The 19,547-nt window shown below is 57.3% G+C and overlaps 2 protein-coding genes across 4 annotated transcripts in view; both read right to left on the reverse strand.

Annotated features, from left to right (window-relative positions):
* Positions 1-1,454: 1,454 nt before the first annotated feature.
* On the reverse strand, positions 1,455-11,572 carry ARRDC2 (arrestin domain containing 2). 2 transcript variants are annotated; one of them, XM_074384394.1, is made up of 9 exons: positions 11,055-11,121; positions 6,591-7,583; positions 6,393-6,459; positions 6,039-6,186; positions 5,463-5,565; positions 5,118-5,374; positions 4,819-4,981; positions 4,469-4,626; positions 1,455-2,965 (listed from the first exon to the last, which is right to left on the reverse strand). In XM_074384394.1, the coding sequence occupies exons 2-9, from the start codon at positions 6,862-6,864 to the stop codon at positions 2,912-2,914; spliced, it is 1,224 nt and encodes a 407-aa protein (XP_074240495.1). In that variant the 5' UTR covers positions 6,865-7,583; positions 11,055-11,121; the 3' UTR covers positions 1,455-2,911. The 2 variants fall into 2 exon arrangements, with proteins under 2 accessions (XP_074240495.1, XP_039322845.2); XM_039466911.2 differs by lacking the exon at positions 6,591-7,583 and having other exon boundaries at positions 11,055-11,572.
* Positions 11,573-13,403: 1,831 nt separating this feature from the next.
* KCNN1 (potassium calcium-activated channel subfamily N member 1) overlaps positions 13,404-19,547 on the reverse strand; it is a 36,608-nt gene continuing 30,464 nt past the window's right edge. Inside the window, exon 9 of one of the 2 annotated variants that reach the window (XM_074384396.1) lies at positions 13,404-14,372. In XM_074384396.1, the coding sequence (XP_074240497.1) occupies positions 14,118-14,372 (255 nt within the window). In that variant the 3' untranslated portion in view covers positions 13,404-14,117. The remainder of the gene's footprint in view (positions 14,373-19,547) is intronic. The other variant, XR_012513418.1, reaches the window with a different exon arrangement.

Consider the following 19,547-nt stretch of genomic DNA (forward strand, 5'->3'; position numbering starts at 1 on the left):
GAGGTTGCAGTGAGCCGAGATCATGCCACCGCACTCCAGCCTGGCGACAGAGCAAAACTCGGTCTCAGGAAAATAAATATTAGATTAATACATAAATAAAAATAATTAGCTGGGTGTGGCGGTGCACACCTGTGGTCCCAGTTACTTGGAACCCTTGAGCCCAGGTGGCTGAGGCTGCTGTGATCCGGCCATTGAACTCCAGCCTGGGCAACGGAGTGAGACCATCTCAAAACAAAACAAAACAAAACATTATGAACGTACTACCTGCTACATTGTGAAGTGTACTGAACACTTTCAAATGGTGAATTTAATGTGAATTTCACCTCAATAAAAACAAATCCAGGGCTGGGCACAGTGGCTCACACCCGCAATCCCAGCACTTTGGGAGACTGAGGTTGCCAGATCACCTGAGGTCAGAAGTTCAAGACCAGCCTGGCCAATATGGTGAAACCCCATCTCTACTAAAAACATACAAAAAGTAGCCGGGCGTGGTGGCAGGTACCTGTAATCCCAGCTACTTGTGAGGCTGAAATAGGAGAATGAGTTGAATTCGGAAGGTGGCCGAGACCAAGCCATTGCACTCCATCTCAAGAAAAAAAGGAAAGAAACCCCGTCTCTATTAAAAATTCAAAAATTGGGCCGGGTGTGGTGGCTCAAGCCTGTAATCCCAGCACTTTGGGAGGCCGAGGCGGGTAGATCACGAGGTTGAGAGATCGAGACCATCCTGGTCAACATGGTGAAACCCCGTCTCTACTAAAAATACAAAAAATTAGCTGGTCATGGTGGCGCGTGCCTGTAATCCCAGCTACTCAGGAGGCTGAGGCAGGAGAATTGCCTGAGCCCAGGAGGCGGAGGTTGCGGTGAGCCGAGATCGCGCCATTGCACTCCAGCCTGGGTAACAAGAGCGAAACTCCGTCTCAAAAAAAAAAAAAAAAAAAAAAAAAAAATTCAAAAATTAGCCAGGCGTGGTGGTAGGCACCTGTAATCCCAGCTACTTGGGAGGCTGAGGCAGGAGAATCGCTTGAACCTGGGAGGCGGAGGTTGCAGTGAGCTGAGATCACGCCACTGCCCTCCAGCCTCAAAACACACACACACACACACACCCCAAACCTAGACTCGGGTGACAAGATGTCCCTGCAGGCCAGCCCCTCCTCCCCACTCTCCAAGGCCAGAGTTCTCTGCCTGTGCACTGTTCATCACCCCCACCAGCTTCTGAGACTGTCCCGGGGGTGCTGGTGAGGGGCCCAGGGCTCAGCCCCTGCCCCACCTCAGCCTCCCTGTGTGTCCTTGGGCCAACCGCCTCCCAGGCCTGGGCCTCAGTTTCCCCTTCTGAATCATGGGCCCTTCTGCCCTCTTTGGCCAGGAATTCAGTCTCCAAGAAAGTGACCCGGGATGACAGTGATGGTTTCCTCAGCGGCTGGTCGAGGGGGGGAAAATAAATCAAGAAGCCCAAGAAAGAAGTGGGTTTTTTCCCCCACACGTTTACTTTTAAAAAATAATTGTACAAAACAATGATTTCTTAAGGCGTATCAGAAATGCTGAGTCCCAGGCCGGGCCCTGCCCCAACCAGAGCGCCGACTCTGCAGCTGGGGGCTTGTCCAGCTGCCCCTTTTAGTGCTTTTCGCCAGGACACGGAGCTTCCGGAAGCACAGCAGTCCCTGTGTGTCCCCGTAGGCTGACCCCTGTCCCCAGGCATGGCGTGATGCTGCCCGTCTCGAATCCTTCACTGTTCAGCCGCGAGCCCAGCGTTTTCATTTTGCATGTTAGGTGTCTGGTCTTGCCGGTCCTACCCTGAACCCGGGTTCCCCGGGGCCATGTAACACTCAGGCAGCTCTGATGCCCCTGGGTACTTGGAAGAACTCCCAGGAAATCCAAGCCTGCGCCAGGGATCTCTGGCTTTCAAAGTCTTCAAAGGCTGGAGCGGCTGCCCCTGCCACCCACAGATTCCACAGAGTTCGGACAACCTGCTTTCTTTCCTGAACGCCTCATTCCTGGGTCCTTTCACCCACTGGACCTCACTGTGTGGCCTCAACTCGGAGGCACTTGCCCTCTGAACCCCCAATTTTTTTTTTTTTTTTGAGACGGAGTTTCGCTTTCGCTCTGGTTACCCAGGCTGGAGTGCAATGGCACGATCTCGGCTCACCGCAGCCTCCGCCTCCTGGGTTCAGGCAATTCTCCTGCCTCAGCCTCCCGAGTAGCTGGGATTACAGGCACGCGCCACCATGCCCAGCTAATTTTTTGTATATTTTTTAGTCGAGACGAAGTTTCACCATGTTGACCAGGATGGTCTCGATCCCTTGACCTTGTGATCCACCTGCCTTAGCCTCCCAAAGTGCTGGGATTATAGGCTTCAGCCACCGCGCCCGGCCTGAACCTCCAATTTTACAATAAATGGAGTAGATTCCAAATGTCACTCAGCTCTGACCTTCTCTGACTTTTCTTCCTCATTCTTCTGCCTGCTGAGCTCCTATTCATGCTCCAAAGCCTCAGCTAAAAATCCCCCTTCCGGAAGGAAGACTTCTCTGCTTCCTGTCTGGACTCTCGAAGCTGCGGGTCTCTTCTTCCGGTTCCACGATGCTGGAACTGTCTATGGCTCTGCTTCTCCCAGACTGAAGGTTCCCGGAGGACTCCAGCGTTGCCCACGGGCTGGGAAGACAGGTTATTAAACAGTGTCTCGGATGCCGCGCTGGGAAGTCAATGCCTCACAAGGGCAGCGGTCCAGGTAAGTCAGATTCCAGCCTGGCTCTTCCTCTGGTCCCTGTGACGTCGGAAAGGCCCCGCCTCACTCCGAGACTTGGTTTCCCCAACTTTGATGTAGCTGGGGAGGTCAGTCCTTGGTCCAGCCGCTCCCTGCAGTCACGGTGGTTGAAAGCAGGTGTGCAACCCCGTTCTTGAGGTGTCCCTGTGCCGTTCAGCAAGTCGCATAGCGCAGCCTCATGGCCTCCGAGGGTGGGTTTGGATCCTCCTGAGAGAAATGTTCCCGTTAAGCCTTGGGGGATACTGGAAACAGAAATTCAGAAACCCACCCCCATCCAGCCATCTCCTGACTCCCACCCTTGGCCAGGGAAGAGCCCGTCCGGGGGCAGTGCCTAGGGCAGACCCCACCCCGGACTTGGCGCGAGGAGGGCTCGGGAGCTGACTGTGTAGTGCCTCCTGGTATCCACAAGGGGGCTGGTTCTAGGAATCCCGTGGACACCAAAATCCACAGAGGCTCAGGTCCCTGATAGAAAATGGCATAATATCTGCAGATAATCTAAGCCCATCCTCCTGTGGGCTTTATTTTTATTTCATTTTGTCTTCTTTTTTGAGACAAGAGTCTCACAGTGTCGCCCAGGCCGGAGGGCAGCGTAGCGTGATCTTGGCTCACTGCAACCTCCACATCCCGGGTTCGTGTGATTCTCCTGCCTCAGCCTCCTGAGTAGCTGGGATCACAGGCGTGCACCACCACGCCTGGCTAATTTTTGTATTTTTAGTAGAGATGGGGTTTCTCCATGTTGGCCAGGCTGGTCTCGAACTCCTGACCTCAGGTGATCCACCTGCCTCAGCCTCCCAAAGTGCTGGGATTACAGGTGGGAACCACAGTGCCTGGCCAATTCTTATGTATTTTAAGAGATGGAGACTGGGCGAGGTGGCTCATGCCTATGATCCCAGCACTTTGGGACGCCAAGGCGGGTGGATCACCTGGGGTCAGGAGTTCAAGACCAGCCTGGCCAACATGGCAAAACCCCGTCTCTACTAAAAAATATAAAAATTAGCTGAGCATGGTGGTAAACACCTGTAATCCCAGCTACTCGGGAGTCTGAGGCAGGATAATTGCTTGAACCTGGGAGGCAGAGGTTGCGGTGAGCACAGATTGGGCCAGTGCACTCCACCTGGGCGGCAGAGCAAGACTGCCTCGAAGAAAAAAAAAACAAAACCCCAGCTCGGTGCCTCCCACCTGTAATCCCAGCACGTTGGGAGGCCGAAGTGGGCAGATCACGAGGTCAGGAGTTTTGAGACCAGCCTGATCAACATGGTGAAACCTCGTCTCTACTAAAAATACAAAAACTAGCCAGGTGTGGTGGCGTGTGCCTGTAATCCCAGCTACTCAGGAGGCTGAGGCAGGAGAATCACTTGAACCCGGCAGGTGGAGTTTGCAGTGAGCCAAGATCACGCCACTGCGCTCCAGCCTGGGTAACAAGAGCCAAACTCCACCTTAAAAAAAGCAAACAAAAATTAGCAGGACGTGGTGGCTTGCGCGCCTGTAGCCCCAGCTATTCAAGAGGCTGAGGCGAGAGGATCAACTGAGCCCAGGAGGTTGAGGCTGCAGAGAGCTATGACTGTGCCACTGCACTCCAGCCTGGTGACAGAGCCAGACCTTGGCTTGAAAAACAAACAAACAAAAAACCTATCTGCTGTATGTCTCCCACCCCATGGAGGCTGCCAGGGCCCAGGGAGGCATGGCTGCTTCTCGGATCCTTGAGCTCACCTCGGAGTACAGGGGTGGCGGGCGGTAGCGGAACTCTTGGACGTAGGCGAAGAACGGACCTTCCAGGCTCATGTCGGCGTCCTGCGGGAGTGGGAAGGGGCTCTGCCCAAAGGCTGCCGCCTCCGTCTCGGCTACCACCTCCGAGTATTCGGGAGGAGCTGGAATCGAGAGACAGGGTGGGTGAGGCTGGCCTGGGACAGCCCTGCTCCAAGGGACCAGGGACCAGGAGCCAGCTTGTGCCAGCTCTGGGGCTGGGATTCCAGGGGGAATTGATGGTGACAGAGTTGACCTGGCATCCGCCTCTCCGTGTACCCACCCACCCCCTGCATGCCAGCAGGGCGGGAGCTTACCCTCGGGCCACTCCGGCAAGGCCCCCAGCCCCCAGTCCAGCAAGAAGCTGGCGTGGCTGCCCACGCTGGAGGAGCGGCTGCTGAAGGGGTGCAAGGGGATGGTGCCGATCACCAGCGGCAGCTCCAGCAGCAGCTTGGATGTGCCGGGGATGTCCACGCAGACCTGGAGGAAGGAACCATCGTTAAGGGAGGGCGCCCGGGCAGCCTCGCCGACCCCCACCTCCCTCCGATGCCTGGGGAGACAGAGGCCTCACATACCCTCAATCTGAGGGGTACAGGGTGGATGCAGGATGCCCTACCTTGAGCGCGTAGTCCACGTGGAGAACGCGGCAGTGCAGGATGGAAGGACCCACCGGGGGTATCTGCAGCGCCCGGCCCTGCCACAGCGCCCGCTGCCCCGGGCCCACCGGCTCGCCCGCGAGGCTGACCACCACCGCCTGTTTCTGCTTTCGGGCGCCTCGGGCCATGAACGTCTGCGTCTGCACCAAGGCCGCCCGAGGCAGCACAGGACGCGTGGAGCCGTTGTCGATCTCGGCGAAGACGGGGATGACCTCTCCTGCAGCGAAGAGCAGCGGGGCCTCAGTTTCCCCTCCTGCAGCCCCGACGCCAGCCCCTGTCCCGACCCAGTCCGGTCTGCCTGCTACCTGGCGTGTAGCCCTTGCGGTCGATCTTGGCTGAAAGGGAGACGAGGCCACGGTTACGGTACCAGGATCGGGCGACCTTTTCCTGAGCCCCCGCTTGAGGTGCCTGTCCGTGTAGAGGAAAGGGACATGGATGAGTCATTTTGTGCAAACCAGAGACACCGGGCAACTTCCAAACTTCCCAACCACTCCCAGCTGAGAGAGGACTCTGGGCAGGGCTTGGTTTCTTTTTAACAATCCAGAAATTATCTATAGAACAGAGCCAGGGACACAACCCATCTTATAAAGCCAGAAGTGAAATGTACAAGCCAAGTGTTTGGTGTGTCATTCGTGTTTGGTAAGCTCTAGCTCTGGTCTCTTTCACAGAAGAGGCATCTGAGGCTCAGAAAGGGCAAGACACTTGCCCGGAGTCACACAGCAAATGGGGGTAGATCCCAGTGGATTCCACACGCATTCCCACACCTGCCTGCCTCCCGGCCAGGGCCCACTTATGACCCCCCAACTTCTCAGTCGGTGTCACCCAGCAGCCAGGCCCCGTCCTACAATACTCCCATCCTACCTCCCAGGGTGGCCACTCACCAGCAGGGCGGGCGTGTTGATGTCTACCGGCTCGATGACAGTGAACACTTTCCTTGCCCTGCGTGCTGGGATCCAGGGCCGGTGCAGGGTGGCCTTGATACAGTAACGGACACTGCCGTGTTTGCCCTCGAAGGATGTCACCAGGGTCCTGGGGTGGAGGGAAGGGAACTTCAGAGGGCGAGATACAGAGGCACGCAGGCAGGAAGAAGGCGACACACACAGACACTCTGGGGGTCTCCCAGGGAAGAGTCTTGGGGCTCAGAGGTGCCCAGGTATCCAGTATGAGAGGAATGAATCTGGAAGGGGCGGCAGGCTTAGGGAGTCCCACGCAACCCTGTACCCCAGAGGACTTACGGGGGCAGCTGGAAGCTGAACAGGAACTCATGGCGCCCAGGAGGCAGCGTCGTGGTCTCCCCCGTGTCTGCAGATAGGAGCAAAAGGAGGAGACTGAGAGGTCGCATTGGGGTCCCGGGGCTGACCGGGGTACCACCGTCCGGGTGATGGGAAGCACACAACCGGTGCACCGAGCGGGGTCCCCGATCCGATCCGTACCTGGCGCCAGAAGCGTGGCGCGGTGGCTCAGGACCTCCACGCGCTCGCTGTAGTTCTGCGTGTAAATCGTGCTGGAGCCCGCGCTGCGCGACTCGCTCCAGTGCACGTGGGCGCGGCCCCGCGCGCGCACCCTCAGGGCACCCACACGCACGGCGCTCGCCAGCTCCAGCAGCACCCGGCCGGCCACGGTCTGGCCGCCGCTGAACACGGGCTCGGCGCCCGCGGTTGCGCCGTCCAACTGCACCGAGAACGCTTTCACCTTGTCGAACAGCATCGCGTCCGGGCCGCGAACCCAAGACACGAGGAACCTGGCCTCGAACCCGCAACCCGGCAGCTCAAGGAGCCGACGCTGCAGCCTCAGAACGCAAACTCGCCCTGGACACCCAGCCGCGCTGGTCAACCAGCTAGAAATGCCCGGGGCCTGGCTGCGGCGCCGCTTTTATATGGCAGGGCGGCGGGGGGCCGCCGTCTCTCACCACACCCCCAAAAGAACTCCACCAATAGCGCGACAAGGGGCGTGGCTCCGCCCAGGCGTGGCGCAAAATAACAAACGCCCCTGCTCACCGCCGGCTGCCCCCTACCCTCGCGGAACCCGGGGGGAAACTGAGGCCCTGAGGCGGCCAGAGCTGGTCTCTCGCGGACTCCGGGAGCAAAGAGGGGTCACTGAGGTCCAGAGGCAGGGCCCGGGCCTGAGGTCAGCCAGCAGAGCCTTCAGCCTCTCGGCTTCATAGCTCACCAGCCGCCTCTGGTAGACGTGACTCGAGGCATGTCCGGTCCGGATTTGGGGCGCGGGGCCCTCGCCCCAGTTGAGGGCCCGAGAGCCTATGACTGTTCCAGGCCTGTTTCCCCCGGTATGCAAAGGGGGAAGAGGAGGAGGTGGGTGGGACCGACCTCCGTCCGCACCGGTGCCTGCCGCACCCTCCGCTGATTCAAGCCCCGCTCGGCTGCTGGTCCTGGGCAAATGACAACCTCTTGGAACCTCAGTTTCCCCCTCTGTAGAGCCGGGAGAAAATAAAAATCAGTCCTGACTTGAGAAGGTTGTGCATGGATCATCGTGCAGCCCCAGCTGGCCCCCTCCAAGAGCGTGGCTCCCGGGTCACCCCCCTGCTCCGGACACACGGTCACTCGGTCGCGCCTCGGTGCCTCTGCCCGAGCGGCACCTGCGCCCTGACGTTCTTTCCCGTTTTCAGCCTCGGGCAAACCCGACCTTCCCCCAAGCCCTCGTGCCTGCTCCAGACATCCTCAGCCCGCGCCCCTCCACAGGGCCGAGTGCAAGGGACGCTCGGGCGCCCCCAGGTCAACGGCTGCGGGGCGCCCTCGGGACGGCGTGACCTCTCGCTGGGCTTCAGTGTCCAGCGATTCTTCTGCCTTAGCCCCCGGAGCGGCTGGGCTGATTTAAAAAGAAAAGCCGCGGCCGGGCGCGGTGGCTCAAGCCTGTAATCCCAGCACTCTGGGAGGCCGAGGCGGGTGGATCACGAGGTCAAGAGATCGAGACCATCCTGGTCAACATGGTGAAACCCCGTCTCTACTGAAAAATAGAAAATATTAGCTGGGCATGGTGACACGTGCCTGTAATCCCAGCTACTCAGGAGGCTGAGGCAGGAGAATTGCCTGAACCCAGGAGGCGGAGGTTGCGGTGAGCCGAGAGCGAAACTCCGTCTCAAAAAATAAATAAATAAATAAATAAAAGAAAATAAATAAATAAAAGAAAAAGAAAAGCCGCGCGGAGTTTTCTCTGCGTCGACTGCGGGACGCTGGCGCCCTCTTGTGGCAGCGGAATGCGCTGCCGCTGAACCCGTCCCCTGCCCTGTCTCCTCCTGAACGTGGCTCGGGAGTCACCAGACCTCCAGCACCCCGGTGAGGGGTGTGGGTGAGGAGCGGGGCGGTCATAAGCAAACACGGGCACTCGCAGCCCGTGATGAGGGTCAGAACAGGAACGACGGCGCTGGAGGCACAGTGATCAGCCTGGAATGCCGCCTGGCTTTGCAGCTGAAAGGAAGGTCTGGGACCTTGGGCCAGGTCTCAGGGGACCCTGGACGGGAGAGAGCAGGTTGTTAAGTCCGGAGGGGAAGCGGATGAGGTAACCCTGAAGGGACTACTAAGCCAGTGCCGCCTTCCTCAATTCATTTCACAGATGGACCCCAGAGGCCCAGAGAGGGGCGGGCGCCTGCTCGAGGTCACACAGCAGCGCCACTGGCCTCGCCTCTCCAGGATCATTGTTTTTGTTTTTGTTTTTTTTTCTTAAACGTTTACAAAACTTTAAATTAATTTTTTTTTTTTTTTTTTTTTTTTTTTGAGACAGGATCTCGCTCTGTCACCTAGGCTGGAGTGCATTGGCACCATCTCAACTCACTGCAACGTCTGCCTCCGGGGCTCAAGAGATCCTCTGATCTCAGCCTCCCGAGTAGCTGGGACTACAGGTGTGCACCACCACGCCCAGGGTTTCGCCATGTTGTCCAGGCTGGTCTCGAACTCTTGTGCTCAAGTGATCTGCCCGCCTCAGTCTCCCAAAGTGCTGGGATTACAGGCGTGAGCCACTGTACCCGGCCAAAAATTTAATTTAATTGATTAATTATTTTTGGGGGGGATGGGGTCTCACCCTGACACCCCGCTGTAATGCGGTGGTGTGATCTTGGCTCACTGCAACGTCAGCCTCCCGGGTTCCAGCGATCTTCCGCCTTAGCCCCCCGAGTAGCTGGGCTAATTGAAAAATCAGCCTGGCTAATTTTTGTATATTTAGTAGAGATGGAGTTTCACCATGTTGACCAGGCTGGTCTTGAACTCCTGATCTCAGGTGATCCTCCTGCCTCGGCCTCCCAAAGTGCTGGGATTACAGGTGTGAAACACTGTGTGCCCAGTCAATTTTTATGTATTTTTTTTTTATTTTTTTTATTTTTATTTTTTTTATTTATTTATTTATTTATTTTTTTTTTGAGACGGAGTTTCGCTCTTGTTACCCAGGCTGGAGTGCAATGGCGCGATCTCAGCTCACCGCAACCTCTGCCTCCTGGGTTCAGGCAATTCTCCTGCCTCAGCCTCCCTAGTAGCTGGGACTACAGGCGTGCGCCACCATGCCCAGCTAATTTTTGTATTTTTAGTAGAGACGGGGTTTCACCATGTTGACCAGGATGGTCTCGATCTCTCGACCTCGTGATCCACCCGCCTCGGCCTCCCAAAGTGCTGGGATTAGAGGCGTGAGCCACCGCGCCCGGCCCAATTTTTATGTATTTTAAGAGATGGGAGCCTGGCGCGGTGGCTCACCCCTCAATGTTTTAAGGAAGTCGCCGTTGAGTGTCTGGGGCGGCCTTCGGGTGAAAGCAGCCCCAATAGTTCTCCCGGTCGCTGGGGAAGGGAAGCGCCTCCTGGGCCCCTTCCTGCCCTGCCCCACTGCACTTGTTCCTCTGTTTCTACTGCTGGGGAGGAGGGGAGGGTCTCCCGCATCTGTGACTCTTGTGTCCCTAAAGCTTCCATTGCCTACAGCACTGGGAAAAATTCGCTGTCAGGAATCTGAGCTTCCTCCCTCCTGGCCCATTTTACAGCCGGGTATAGTGAGGTCTAGCTTGGCCCAGAGAGGCTGAAGCCCTCCTGCAGCCACACAGTAGGGTGCAAGGGTATGGACTGCCTCCTTCTGCGGCCCCCTGGCTGGCTGGTGACTGGCTGTGTAGCCTAGGGGCACTTGGAATGCAAAAAGGACTGAGGTTGGGGCAGAGTAGGGATCTCCCCAAGACCCAGGCTCGCAGGAGAATGTGACCCCACTTCATCTCCCCGCCGCTGGAATGCACTTCCACCTCCTCACCGCGAAACACCACCGGACCGCCAACCCTACCTCCATCAGACCCTGCGGGGTAAACTGAGGTGGGGCCCAGGGTAACAAGTGAGTTGGGAGCCTTCTTCGAGAATCAGGGACTCCAGGCCTGGGATCAACCCTGGGGTCCACCTGGGAGATCACCCACTCTGTTTCCCAGGGGTTCCCTGGACTCTAGTAAGAGGGTCCCCCTGCTTTGAAAGGGGCCTCCCCACCGCACAGCCTCTAAATCGAGGGCGTCTGGCTCCAGAGAGGGGAACGCCCAGACCCTGGGTAGACGTTTCCGGTTCTTGGGGGTCCTGACCGGGGCTGGGCGAGTGTCCAGGCTGGAGTGCAGTGATGCGAGCTCAGCCCGCTGCAGCCTCTACCTCCCAGGCTCGAGCGATCTTCCCACTTCAGCCTGTAGCTGGGACTCCAGGCGCGCGCCACTAGCCTGGCTCATTTTTGTATTTTTTGGAGACATGGGGTTTTGCCATGTCGCCCAGGCTAGTCTTGAACTCCTGGCCTGTGGGAGGGTCCGAACCCCGGGAAGGGAGTTCCCGCTCCTTGAAAAAGGATCACCCGATCGCAGAGCTTCTAAGTGGAAGGGCTTCCGGCCCCGGAGAGGGTCCCAGCCGAAGGGGTCCGCGCTGCGGCGGGGACCGCGCGGAGTGTCTCACCTCGGAGCAGCAGCTGCCGCCGCCGCAGGTAGGTCTCGGCGGCCGCGTAGTCGCTGGACACGGCGTTGACGCCCACGCTGCGACCCTCCAGCCAGTGGGTGACCGCTCCGCCGCGCGCCTTCACCTCGAGCGCTCGCACCCGCAGCGGCGCCGCCACGTCCAGCAGCACCCGGCCGCACAGCCGCTCCCCGCTGCGGTACGCGCCGCCCGGGCCCCGCGCCAGCTCCAGCGCGAAGCTGCGCACGCCCCCAGGGCGCATGGCGCGCGGCTGGGAGGCGCACGGCCGGGGTGCGCCTGCAGGTCCCCTGGGGCTCCGCGGCCCCCCGGAGCTTCCTCCCGGGCCCCGGGCGAACTTGGGCGGGCGCGTCGTCGGGGAACTTCCTGGTCCTCTGCGTCCGCCCCCGTGACGCGCCGTTGACTTTTGCCATCCTCGGGGCTGGGCGGGTCCTGTTTTCTGTAGGGTCGGCGCTGATGACTCAGAAGCAGGCAGGGGCGGAGGTGGCCGGGGAGGCACGGAGGAGGCCGCGGAGCTCAGTCCTGTGATCTCATTCGCCCCGACCCGGCACCGCCTCAGCCTCCCCTTCATTATCACTTCCTGGCTTGTCCCCCTAACACAGCCACCTCGGGTCCCCCTCTTCGCCTCCGCATTGGGCTGTTCCGCCGCCAGATCCGTTCTCCCACCCATGCCGCCCACACCCGAATGTCACTTCCTCAGAGTCCCCTTGCCACCTCTGGCCTTGTTGACTTTCTTTCTCTCTCTCTCTCTTTTTTTTTTAAATAGAGTCTGGCTCTGTCGCCCAGGCTGGGGAGCAGTGGCGTGATCCCGGCTCACTGCAACCTCCGCCTCCTGGGTTCAAGCAATTCTCCTGCCTCAGCCACCCAAGTTCCTGACGACAGGCCTGTGCTACCACGCCCAGCTTATGTTTGTATTTTTAGTAAAGCCAGAGTTTCACCATGTTGGCCAGACTGGTCTCCAACTCCTGACCTCAAATGATCCTCCTGCCTCAGCCTCCCCAAGTACTGAGATTAGGGCGTGAGCCACCACACCCGGTCTGTTTATTGCTTTATGGCTTTATGGCTTTGGTTACTTCCCCCTCCCCCAACCCCCCACTGCTATGGGCTTACTGTGCCTCCGCCATCAGACCTGGAGCGACCACTGAGCACAGAAGGTACACTCAGGAATGTTCCTTCACTGAACCCTGGCCTCTCACCCTGAAGGATAGCCCCCTTCCTTCTCATGCCTCGGTTTCCCCAGCCAGACAACCGGGTAAAAAGGATGAGTCCTGCCAAAGACTCCGATATGATCCCTCAGGCTGGAAGGAGCATTTATTGAGCACCTACTAGTTGTCTGGCTGTTTTTATGGAGTTCTGGTTCAGTAGACTGTCACCCCCCTTTTACAGATGAAACAACTGAGGCTCCAGAGGGCCAGCCACTGCCCAGAGACACCCAGCAGTGGCAGAGTCAGGACTCGAACGCTGGTCTGACCAGCACCTCCCCGCTCCCTTCTCATGCTTGGGTCCGATACTTGCACCAGCCACGGGCTAGTTATCATGTTGAGCCAGGCGACTGATGGCCTTATCAGAGGCTGCCAGGACCCGGGGCCCCGAGGCTGGGCACTGCTTCGCCTCCCCACCGCACCCAGGGCTCAGCAGCTGCCCAGTAAATGTCCCCTGCCCCCAGCACCCAAGCCCAGGTTGTGCGGGACCTTCTGGATTCTACCTGCGTCTGGAACCCTCCCCTCTAGTCCACCTGGAAGGGTTTGTCTGACCCCTGGATGTCACCAAATACCCTCTCCTCCTGCTCCTCCATGGAGTCCCTTCCACACAGTCCAGGTTCCTTTCATTTTTTTCTCAATGCATCCTCTACCTCCTGGGTTCAAGTGGTCCTCCTGCCTCAGCCTCCGAGTAGCTGGGATGACAGGCGCATACCGCCACGCCTGGCTTAATTTTTCTTGAAACTGAGTCTCGCTCTGTCACTCAGGCTGGAGTGCAGTGGCACGATCTGGGCTCACTGCAACCTCTGCCTGTCAGGTTCAAGCGATTCTCTTGCCTCAGCCTCCCAAGTAGCTAGGACTACAGGCGCATGCCACCACGCCTGGCTAATAGTTTGTATTTTTAGTACAGATGGGGTTTCACCATGCTGGCCAGGCTGGTCTTGAACTCCTGACCTTGTGATCTGCCCGCCATGGCCTCCTAAAGTGCTGCAGAGGCGTGAGCCACCGCGCCCGGCCAGTCCAGTTCTTTACCTTGGCCTAGGAGATTTCCAGTTTAAATCCAGTACCATCCCTCCTCGCTGGGCCTCAGTTTCCCCCCATCCCACCTGGGTCAAGCTCTGAGGAGGAGTCAGTGTGGTAATTGACAGCATCACATTCTCTGTAGACGGCAGGTGCTCAATACACATCTCACAAAAACCCAAACGACCTTCCTCACCCAGGTCACCTCCCCCACGGGCCCCGCTGGGACCTGGCACACGGTGGGCGTTCATCAACGTGATTGGTTAAAGGGGAGGGATGCTTCCGGCCAGGGTTGGGCCACACCCTCTGAGGGATCGCACTATCAGCACCAGGTGGGGCTGGCACAGATGTCCCTAGAGAGTTGTCCCTGACTGAGCTCCAGCCCAGAGGGAGAGGGGGATTCTAGGCTAGGCCGGTGATGGGAACGGGCTTCTTTGAGTCCCACATTCCTCTTGGTGCCCGGGGTTGGGGGTCTATCTCCTGGGACATCACTGGTACCTCCCAGCCACCCACACAGGCAGCCACCGGGTGGGCGGGTCCTGCTTTATTCAGAACAAGCACGGATCCCTCCTGGGCGGCTCTATGCCCACCTGGGGCCTGGGGAGAGTCAGGGGACCAGCTAGCCAGAGGCAACTCCGGGCCCCCCTGCCCTCACCCGTGGTCCAGCCCTGCCCTCTGCCCGGGCAGTCTGGGCGGGGCAGGCCCCAGTCCACTCAGCCCGACTCAGCGCCGGCTTCTTGAACTCCAAGAGGCGCCACGGTACAGGGCTTCACGGAGGTGGCGGCCACACGATGGCCAAGATTTAGGGGTCTGGTGGCGGGCAGGGCCGTCACCCGCAGTCCGAGGTGGCCACGGGCGGCCACCGGCATGGGGAGCTCCGGGCCGCCTGGTCTGGGGGGCCGGGGCCGGGCCGGGGAGGCAGGGGTGGCGGGGGCGGGCGTATGGCTTGGGCGATGAGGCCGGGCAGGGCCTGCAGAGAGGCGCCCAGGGTGTCCAGGCGGCTTTCCAGGGTGGCCAGGCGAGCCTCCAGCTCCTCGTGCTGGGCATGCAGCTCCGACACAAGGTCGTACATGACGCTCTGGGTCTGAAGGAGACAGAGAAGGGCGGGAGAGAGGCGGGGCCGAGTGAGAGAGGGAGATACCGGGACAGATGACAGAGACCGTCGGCATGCTGCAGGTGGGTGGTGGCCGCTAGCGAGGCCCCTGGGAGGGGTGGCTGGGAGGACACCCCCACTCCGCGAGGTCCCTTGCTGGGCCAGGGAAGGATGGAGAGGGGATGAGGGGAGAGACGGCTCTTTTCTTTGTTTTTTTCTTCGACACAGAGTCTCACTCTGTCACCCAGGCTGGAGTGCAGTGGCCCAGTCTTGGCTCACTGCAACCTCCACCTCTAGGTTCAAGCGATTCTCCTGCCTCAGCCTCCTGAGTAGCTGGGATCACAGACCTGCACCACCACGGCCGGCTCATTGTTGGTATGTTTTAGTCGAGTCAGGGTTTCACCGTGTTGGCTTGCCTGGTCTGGAACTCCTGAGTGGCCTCCAGTGATCCGTTCACCTTGGCCTCCCAAAGTGATAGGATTAGAGGCATGAGCCATGGCGCCCAGCCTAAGAAACAGGTCTTAAATGCCACGCTCAGCTGGGTGCTGTGGCTCACACCTGTATTCCCAGAACTTCAGGAGGCTGGGCAGGTGGGTCACCTGCGATCAGGAGTTCAAGACCAGCCTGGCCAACATGGTGAACTCTACTAAAAACACAAAAATTAGCTAGGGCCAAGGTGGTGGGTGCCTGGAATCCCAGCTGCTCGGGAGGCTGAGGCAGGAGAATCACTTGAACCCAGGAGGTGGAGGTTACAGTGAGCTGAGACTGTGCCACTGCACTCCAGCCTGGGTGACAAGAGCAAAACTCTGTCTCAAAAAAAAAAAAAAAAAAAAAAAAAGGGCCAAGCTCAGGGCTGGCAGGCCTGGGGAAGGCCAAGGGAGGTCCTGGGGTGGGGGACGTGGCCACAGGGCACACACAGCCAGAGCGGGTGCTCAAATAGTCCCCATAGACCTGGGGGAGGTTCTGGACTGACACCGCTCCCGGTGACAGCAGGACCTTGCGGACATGGCCTAGGAGGAAGAGGAGGGCGTCCCTGTTCAGTCCGGAACTGCCACCCCTCCCATTAGGCTGGGGAGGGGACGGGGTCTGATGAGGAAGGTGACTGCCCTGAGGATCTGACCCAATCACAGACTGGGGACACGACAGCCACAGTCACGGTGACAGCAGCCAGTGGGGCGTCCCCCCCACTTCCACTGCCCTGTTCTGACACTGTCCCACTGTGGGCAGGGGAGGCAGGGACAGCCTTGGGTGCAGATGCCACTCTGGCCGCCAGGTGATGCCAGAACATCACTCCACGGCTCTGAGCGCAGCGGGTGCCCACGGCGGTTCGCCACCCCTCGGCGGCCTCCATGGGAGGATGGAGGCAGGGAGGGAAGGGAGACAGGGTGAGGTGCCCACCCAGCTCCTCTGTGCTTCTCACACCCCCAGCCTCTTCCTTCCAGCTGCCCTTACTGTGTCCCCTACACTTTTCCCTCCATCACCGCCAGGCACACCCACTCTGAGTGTGCAAACACCTTGGAGCTGGGGGCCGCCCCTCCTGGCACCACTGACCGCACCCTGGCCTCTCTCAGGTGGCTACAGTCCCTGGGGCCGGAGGGTGATGCCTGGAGGCCAGAGCGGCGTGTAGCCTTCGGGGAGTTCTCTTTAGCTTTCTCTGAGGTTTAATATTTAATTTTAATTTTTTTTTTTGAGATGGACTCTTGCTCTGTCACCCAGGCTGGAGTGCAGCGGCGCAATCTCAGCTCACTGCAACCTCCACCTCCCAGGTTCAAGTGATTTTCCTGCCTCAGCCTCCTGAGTAGCTGGGATTACAGGCGCCCACCACCACACCCGGCTCGTTTTTGTATTTTTAGTGGAGAAAGGGTTTCGCCATGTTGGCCAGGCTGCCCTTGAACTTCTGACCTCAGTTGATCTGCCCACCTCAGCCTCCCAAAGTGCTGGGATTATAGGTGTGAGTCCCTGCACTCAGTCTTAAAATTTTATTTTTTAGAGACAGAGTCTTGCTCTGTCTCCCAGGGGGAGTCGGGTGGTACAATCACAGCTCACTACAACCTTGACCTCCAGACTTGAGCAATCCTCCCGCCTCAGCCTCCCAAGTAGCTGGGACTACAGGTGTGCACCACCAGATCCAGCTAATGTTTGTTTTTTTTTTTTTTTTTTTTTTTTTTAAATGACAGAGTTTCACTCTGCTACTCAGGTCGGAGTGCAGTAACTTGATCCCAGTTCACTGAAACCTCCACTTCCCAGGTTCAAGCAAGTCTCCTGCCTCAGCCTCCTGAGTAGCTGGGATTAGAAGTGCATGCCACCAGGCCGGACTAGTTTTGTATTTTTAGCAGAACATGGTGAAACGGGGTTTCACCATGATAGCCGGGCTGCTCTTGAACTCCCACCCTCAGGTGATCGGCCCTCCTGGGCCTCCCAAAGTGCTAGGATTACAGGCGTGAGCCACTGCCCCTGGCCTGATTTTCTTAGTATTTTCCTTCTTCTACCTTACCTTATTGTAAGAATACAGTATATCACACATATACAAAATACATATGAATCCACCATTTGTTATCAAGAAGACTTTCAGTCAATGGTAGGTGTCAGTAGATAAATCTGGAGTGTGTGGGGGGCATCAAAAGTTATATGAGGCCAGGCACAGTGTCTTATGCCTATAATCCCAACATTTTGGGAGGCCAGGGCAGGTGAATTGCTTGAGGTCAGGAGTTTGAGACCAGCCTGGCCAACATGGCAAAACTATGTCTCTACTAAAAATACAAAAATTAGCTGGGCGTGGTGGTGTGTACCTGTAGTCCCAGCTACTCGGGAGGCCGAGGCAGGAGAATAGCTTGAACCCAGGAGGTGGAGGCTGCAGTGAGCCGAGGTCGCACCTCTGCATTCCAGCCTGGGCAACAGAGCGAGGCTCTGTCTCAAAAAAAAAAAAAAAAAAGAAGTTATATGGGAATATTTAACTTTTAAGGGGTCAGCACTCTATAACACCCATGTTGTCCAAGAGTTACCTCTGTATCTCCAGAGGTCTAGAATTATTTTTCCTTCCGTAAAGTTCCTTTCTGAGTGCGGTAGCTCACACCTGTAAATACCGGCACTTTGGGAGGCCAAGGCAGGAGGATCACTTGAATTCAGGAGTTCAAGACCAGCCTGGGCAACATGGCAAAACCCTGTCTCTCCAAAAAATACAAAAATTAGCAGGACTAGGCCAGACGTGGTGGCTCATACCTGTAATCCAAGCACTTTGGAGGCCAAGGCGGGCGGATCACCTGAGGTCGGGAGTTCAAGACCAGCCTGACCAACGTGGTGAAACCCCGTCTTTAAAAAAAAAATTAGCAGGACCTGGTGGTGCATGCCCGTAGTCCCAGCTACTCGGGAGGCTGAGGTGGGAGGATTGCTTGAGCCTGAGGAGATGGAGGCTGTGGTGAGCCATGATTTAGCCACGCACTCCAGACCGCACAATACAGCAAGACCCTGTCTCAGAAGAAAAAAAAAAAAAAAGATTCCCTTCCAAATTAAATTTATTGTAGGTTAATATGAAACTGGATGACATTCACTGAGTCTAAAACGCTTTGGGGACAAGAAATGAAATAGAATAGGCCTTAACATTTTCTAAAGATAACATGAAATTAGCCTCAGGCTGACTGGTAGATCGGGGGATGTAGCTGCTGAGAAAAGCTATTTTCTGAAACTATGTCATTGGTCAGAAGGGAATTCAAATCAGTGTTGCAAAGATCCCAAGCACCTGATTAATTGCAACTGGTCCAATGACACATCTACCAGTGGAAGAATTCAAAAAGCGGGAAATAGGCTGGGCATGGTGGCTCATGCCCATAATCACAACGTTTTGGGAGGTTGAGGCAGGAGGATAACAAGGTCAGGTGTTCGAGACCAGCGTGGCCGACATGGCGAAACCCCATCTCTACTAAAAATACAAAAATTGGCCGGGCGCGGTGGCTCAAGCCTGTAATCCCAGCACTCTGGGGGGCCGAGGCGGGTGGATCACGAGGTCAAGAGATCGAGACCATCCTGGTCAACATGGTGAAACCCCGTCTCTACTAAAAATACAAAAAAATAGCTGGGCATGGTGGTGCGTGCCTGTAATCCCAGCTACTCAGGAGGCTGAGGTAGGAGAATTGCCTGAACCCAGGGGGCGGAGGTTGCGGTGAGCCGAGATCGCGCCATTGCACTCCAGCCTGGGTAACAAGAGCGAAACTCCGTCCCCCCCCCCAAAAAAAAAAGGTTGCAGTGAGCTGAGATCGTGCCACTGCACTCCAGCCTGGGTGACAGAGCAAGATTCCGTCTCAAAAAACAAACAAACAAAACAAAGCCAAAAAACAAAAATTAGCTGCTCGTGGTGGCGCACGCCTGTAGTTCCAGCTACTCGGGAGGCTGAGGCATGAGAATCGCTCGAATCCGGGAGGCAGAGGTTACAGTGAGCTGAGATTATACCACTGCACTCCAGCCTGGCTGTGTCTCAAAAAAAAGTTAAAAACGAAAGTGAGAAATGACTTGATATTCGAATCAACACACAGATTCACGTAGAACACAAACTGATTTCTTTCTTTCTTTTCCTCCCTTCCCTCCCTTCTTTTTTCTTTTCTTTTTTTTCTTTTTTTGAGACGGAGTTTTGCTCCTGTTGCCCAGGCTGGAGTGCAATGGCGCGATCTCGGCTCACCGCAACCTCCGCCTCCTGGGTTCAGGCAATTCTCCTGCCTCAGCCTCCTGAGCAGCTGGGATTACAGGCACGTGCCACCATGCCCAGCTGATTTTTTGTATTTTTAGTAGAGACGGGGTTTCACCATGTTGACCAGGATGGCCTCGATCTCTTGACCTTGTGATCCACCCGCCTCGGCCTCCCAAAGTGCTGGGATTACAGGCTTGAGCCACCACGCCCGGCTCTTTTCTTTCTTTTCTTTCCCTCTTCCCTTCTTTCTCCCCATCCCCGCCTTTCTCTCTTTGACAGCGTCTCGCTCTTTTGCCCAAGCAGGATGAAGCGGTACCATCACAGCTCACGGCAGCCTCGACCTCCTGGGCTCAAGTGATCCTCCTGCCTCAGCCTCCCTAATAGCTGGGACTACAGGTGTTCACCACCATGCCTGGTTAATTTTGTGATTTTTTTTTGTACAGACAGGGTCTCTCTATGTTGCCCAGGCTGGTCGCAAACTCTTGGGC

Source organism: Saimiri boliviensis, chromosome 14 (genome assembly GCF_048565385.1).
Source record: "Saimiri boliviensis isolate mSaiBol1 chromosome 14, mSaiBol1.pri, whole genome shotgun sequence".
Lineage (NCBI taxonomy): Eukaryota > Metazoa > Chordata > Mammalia > Primates > Cebidae > Saimiri > Saimiri boliviensis.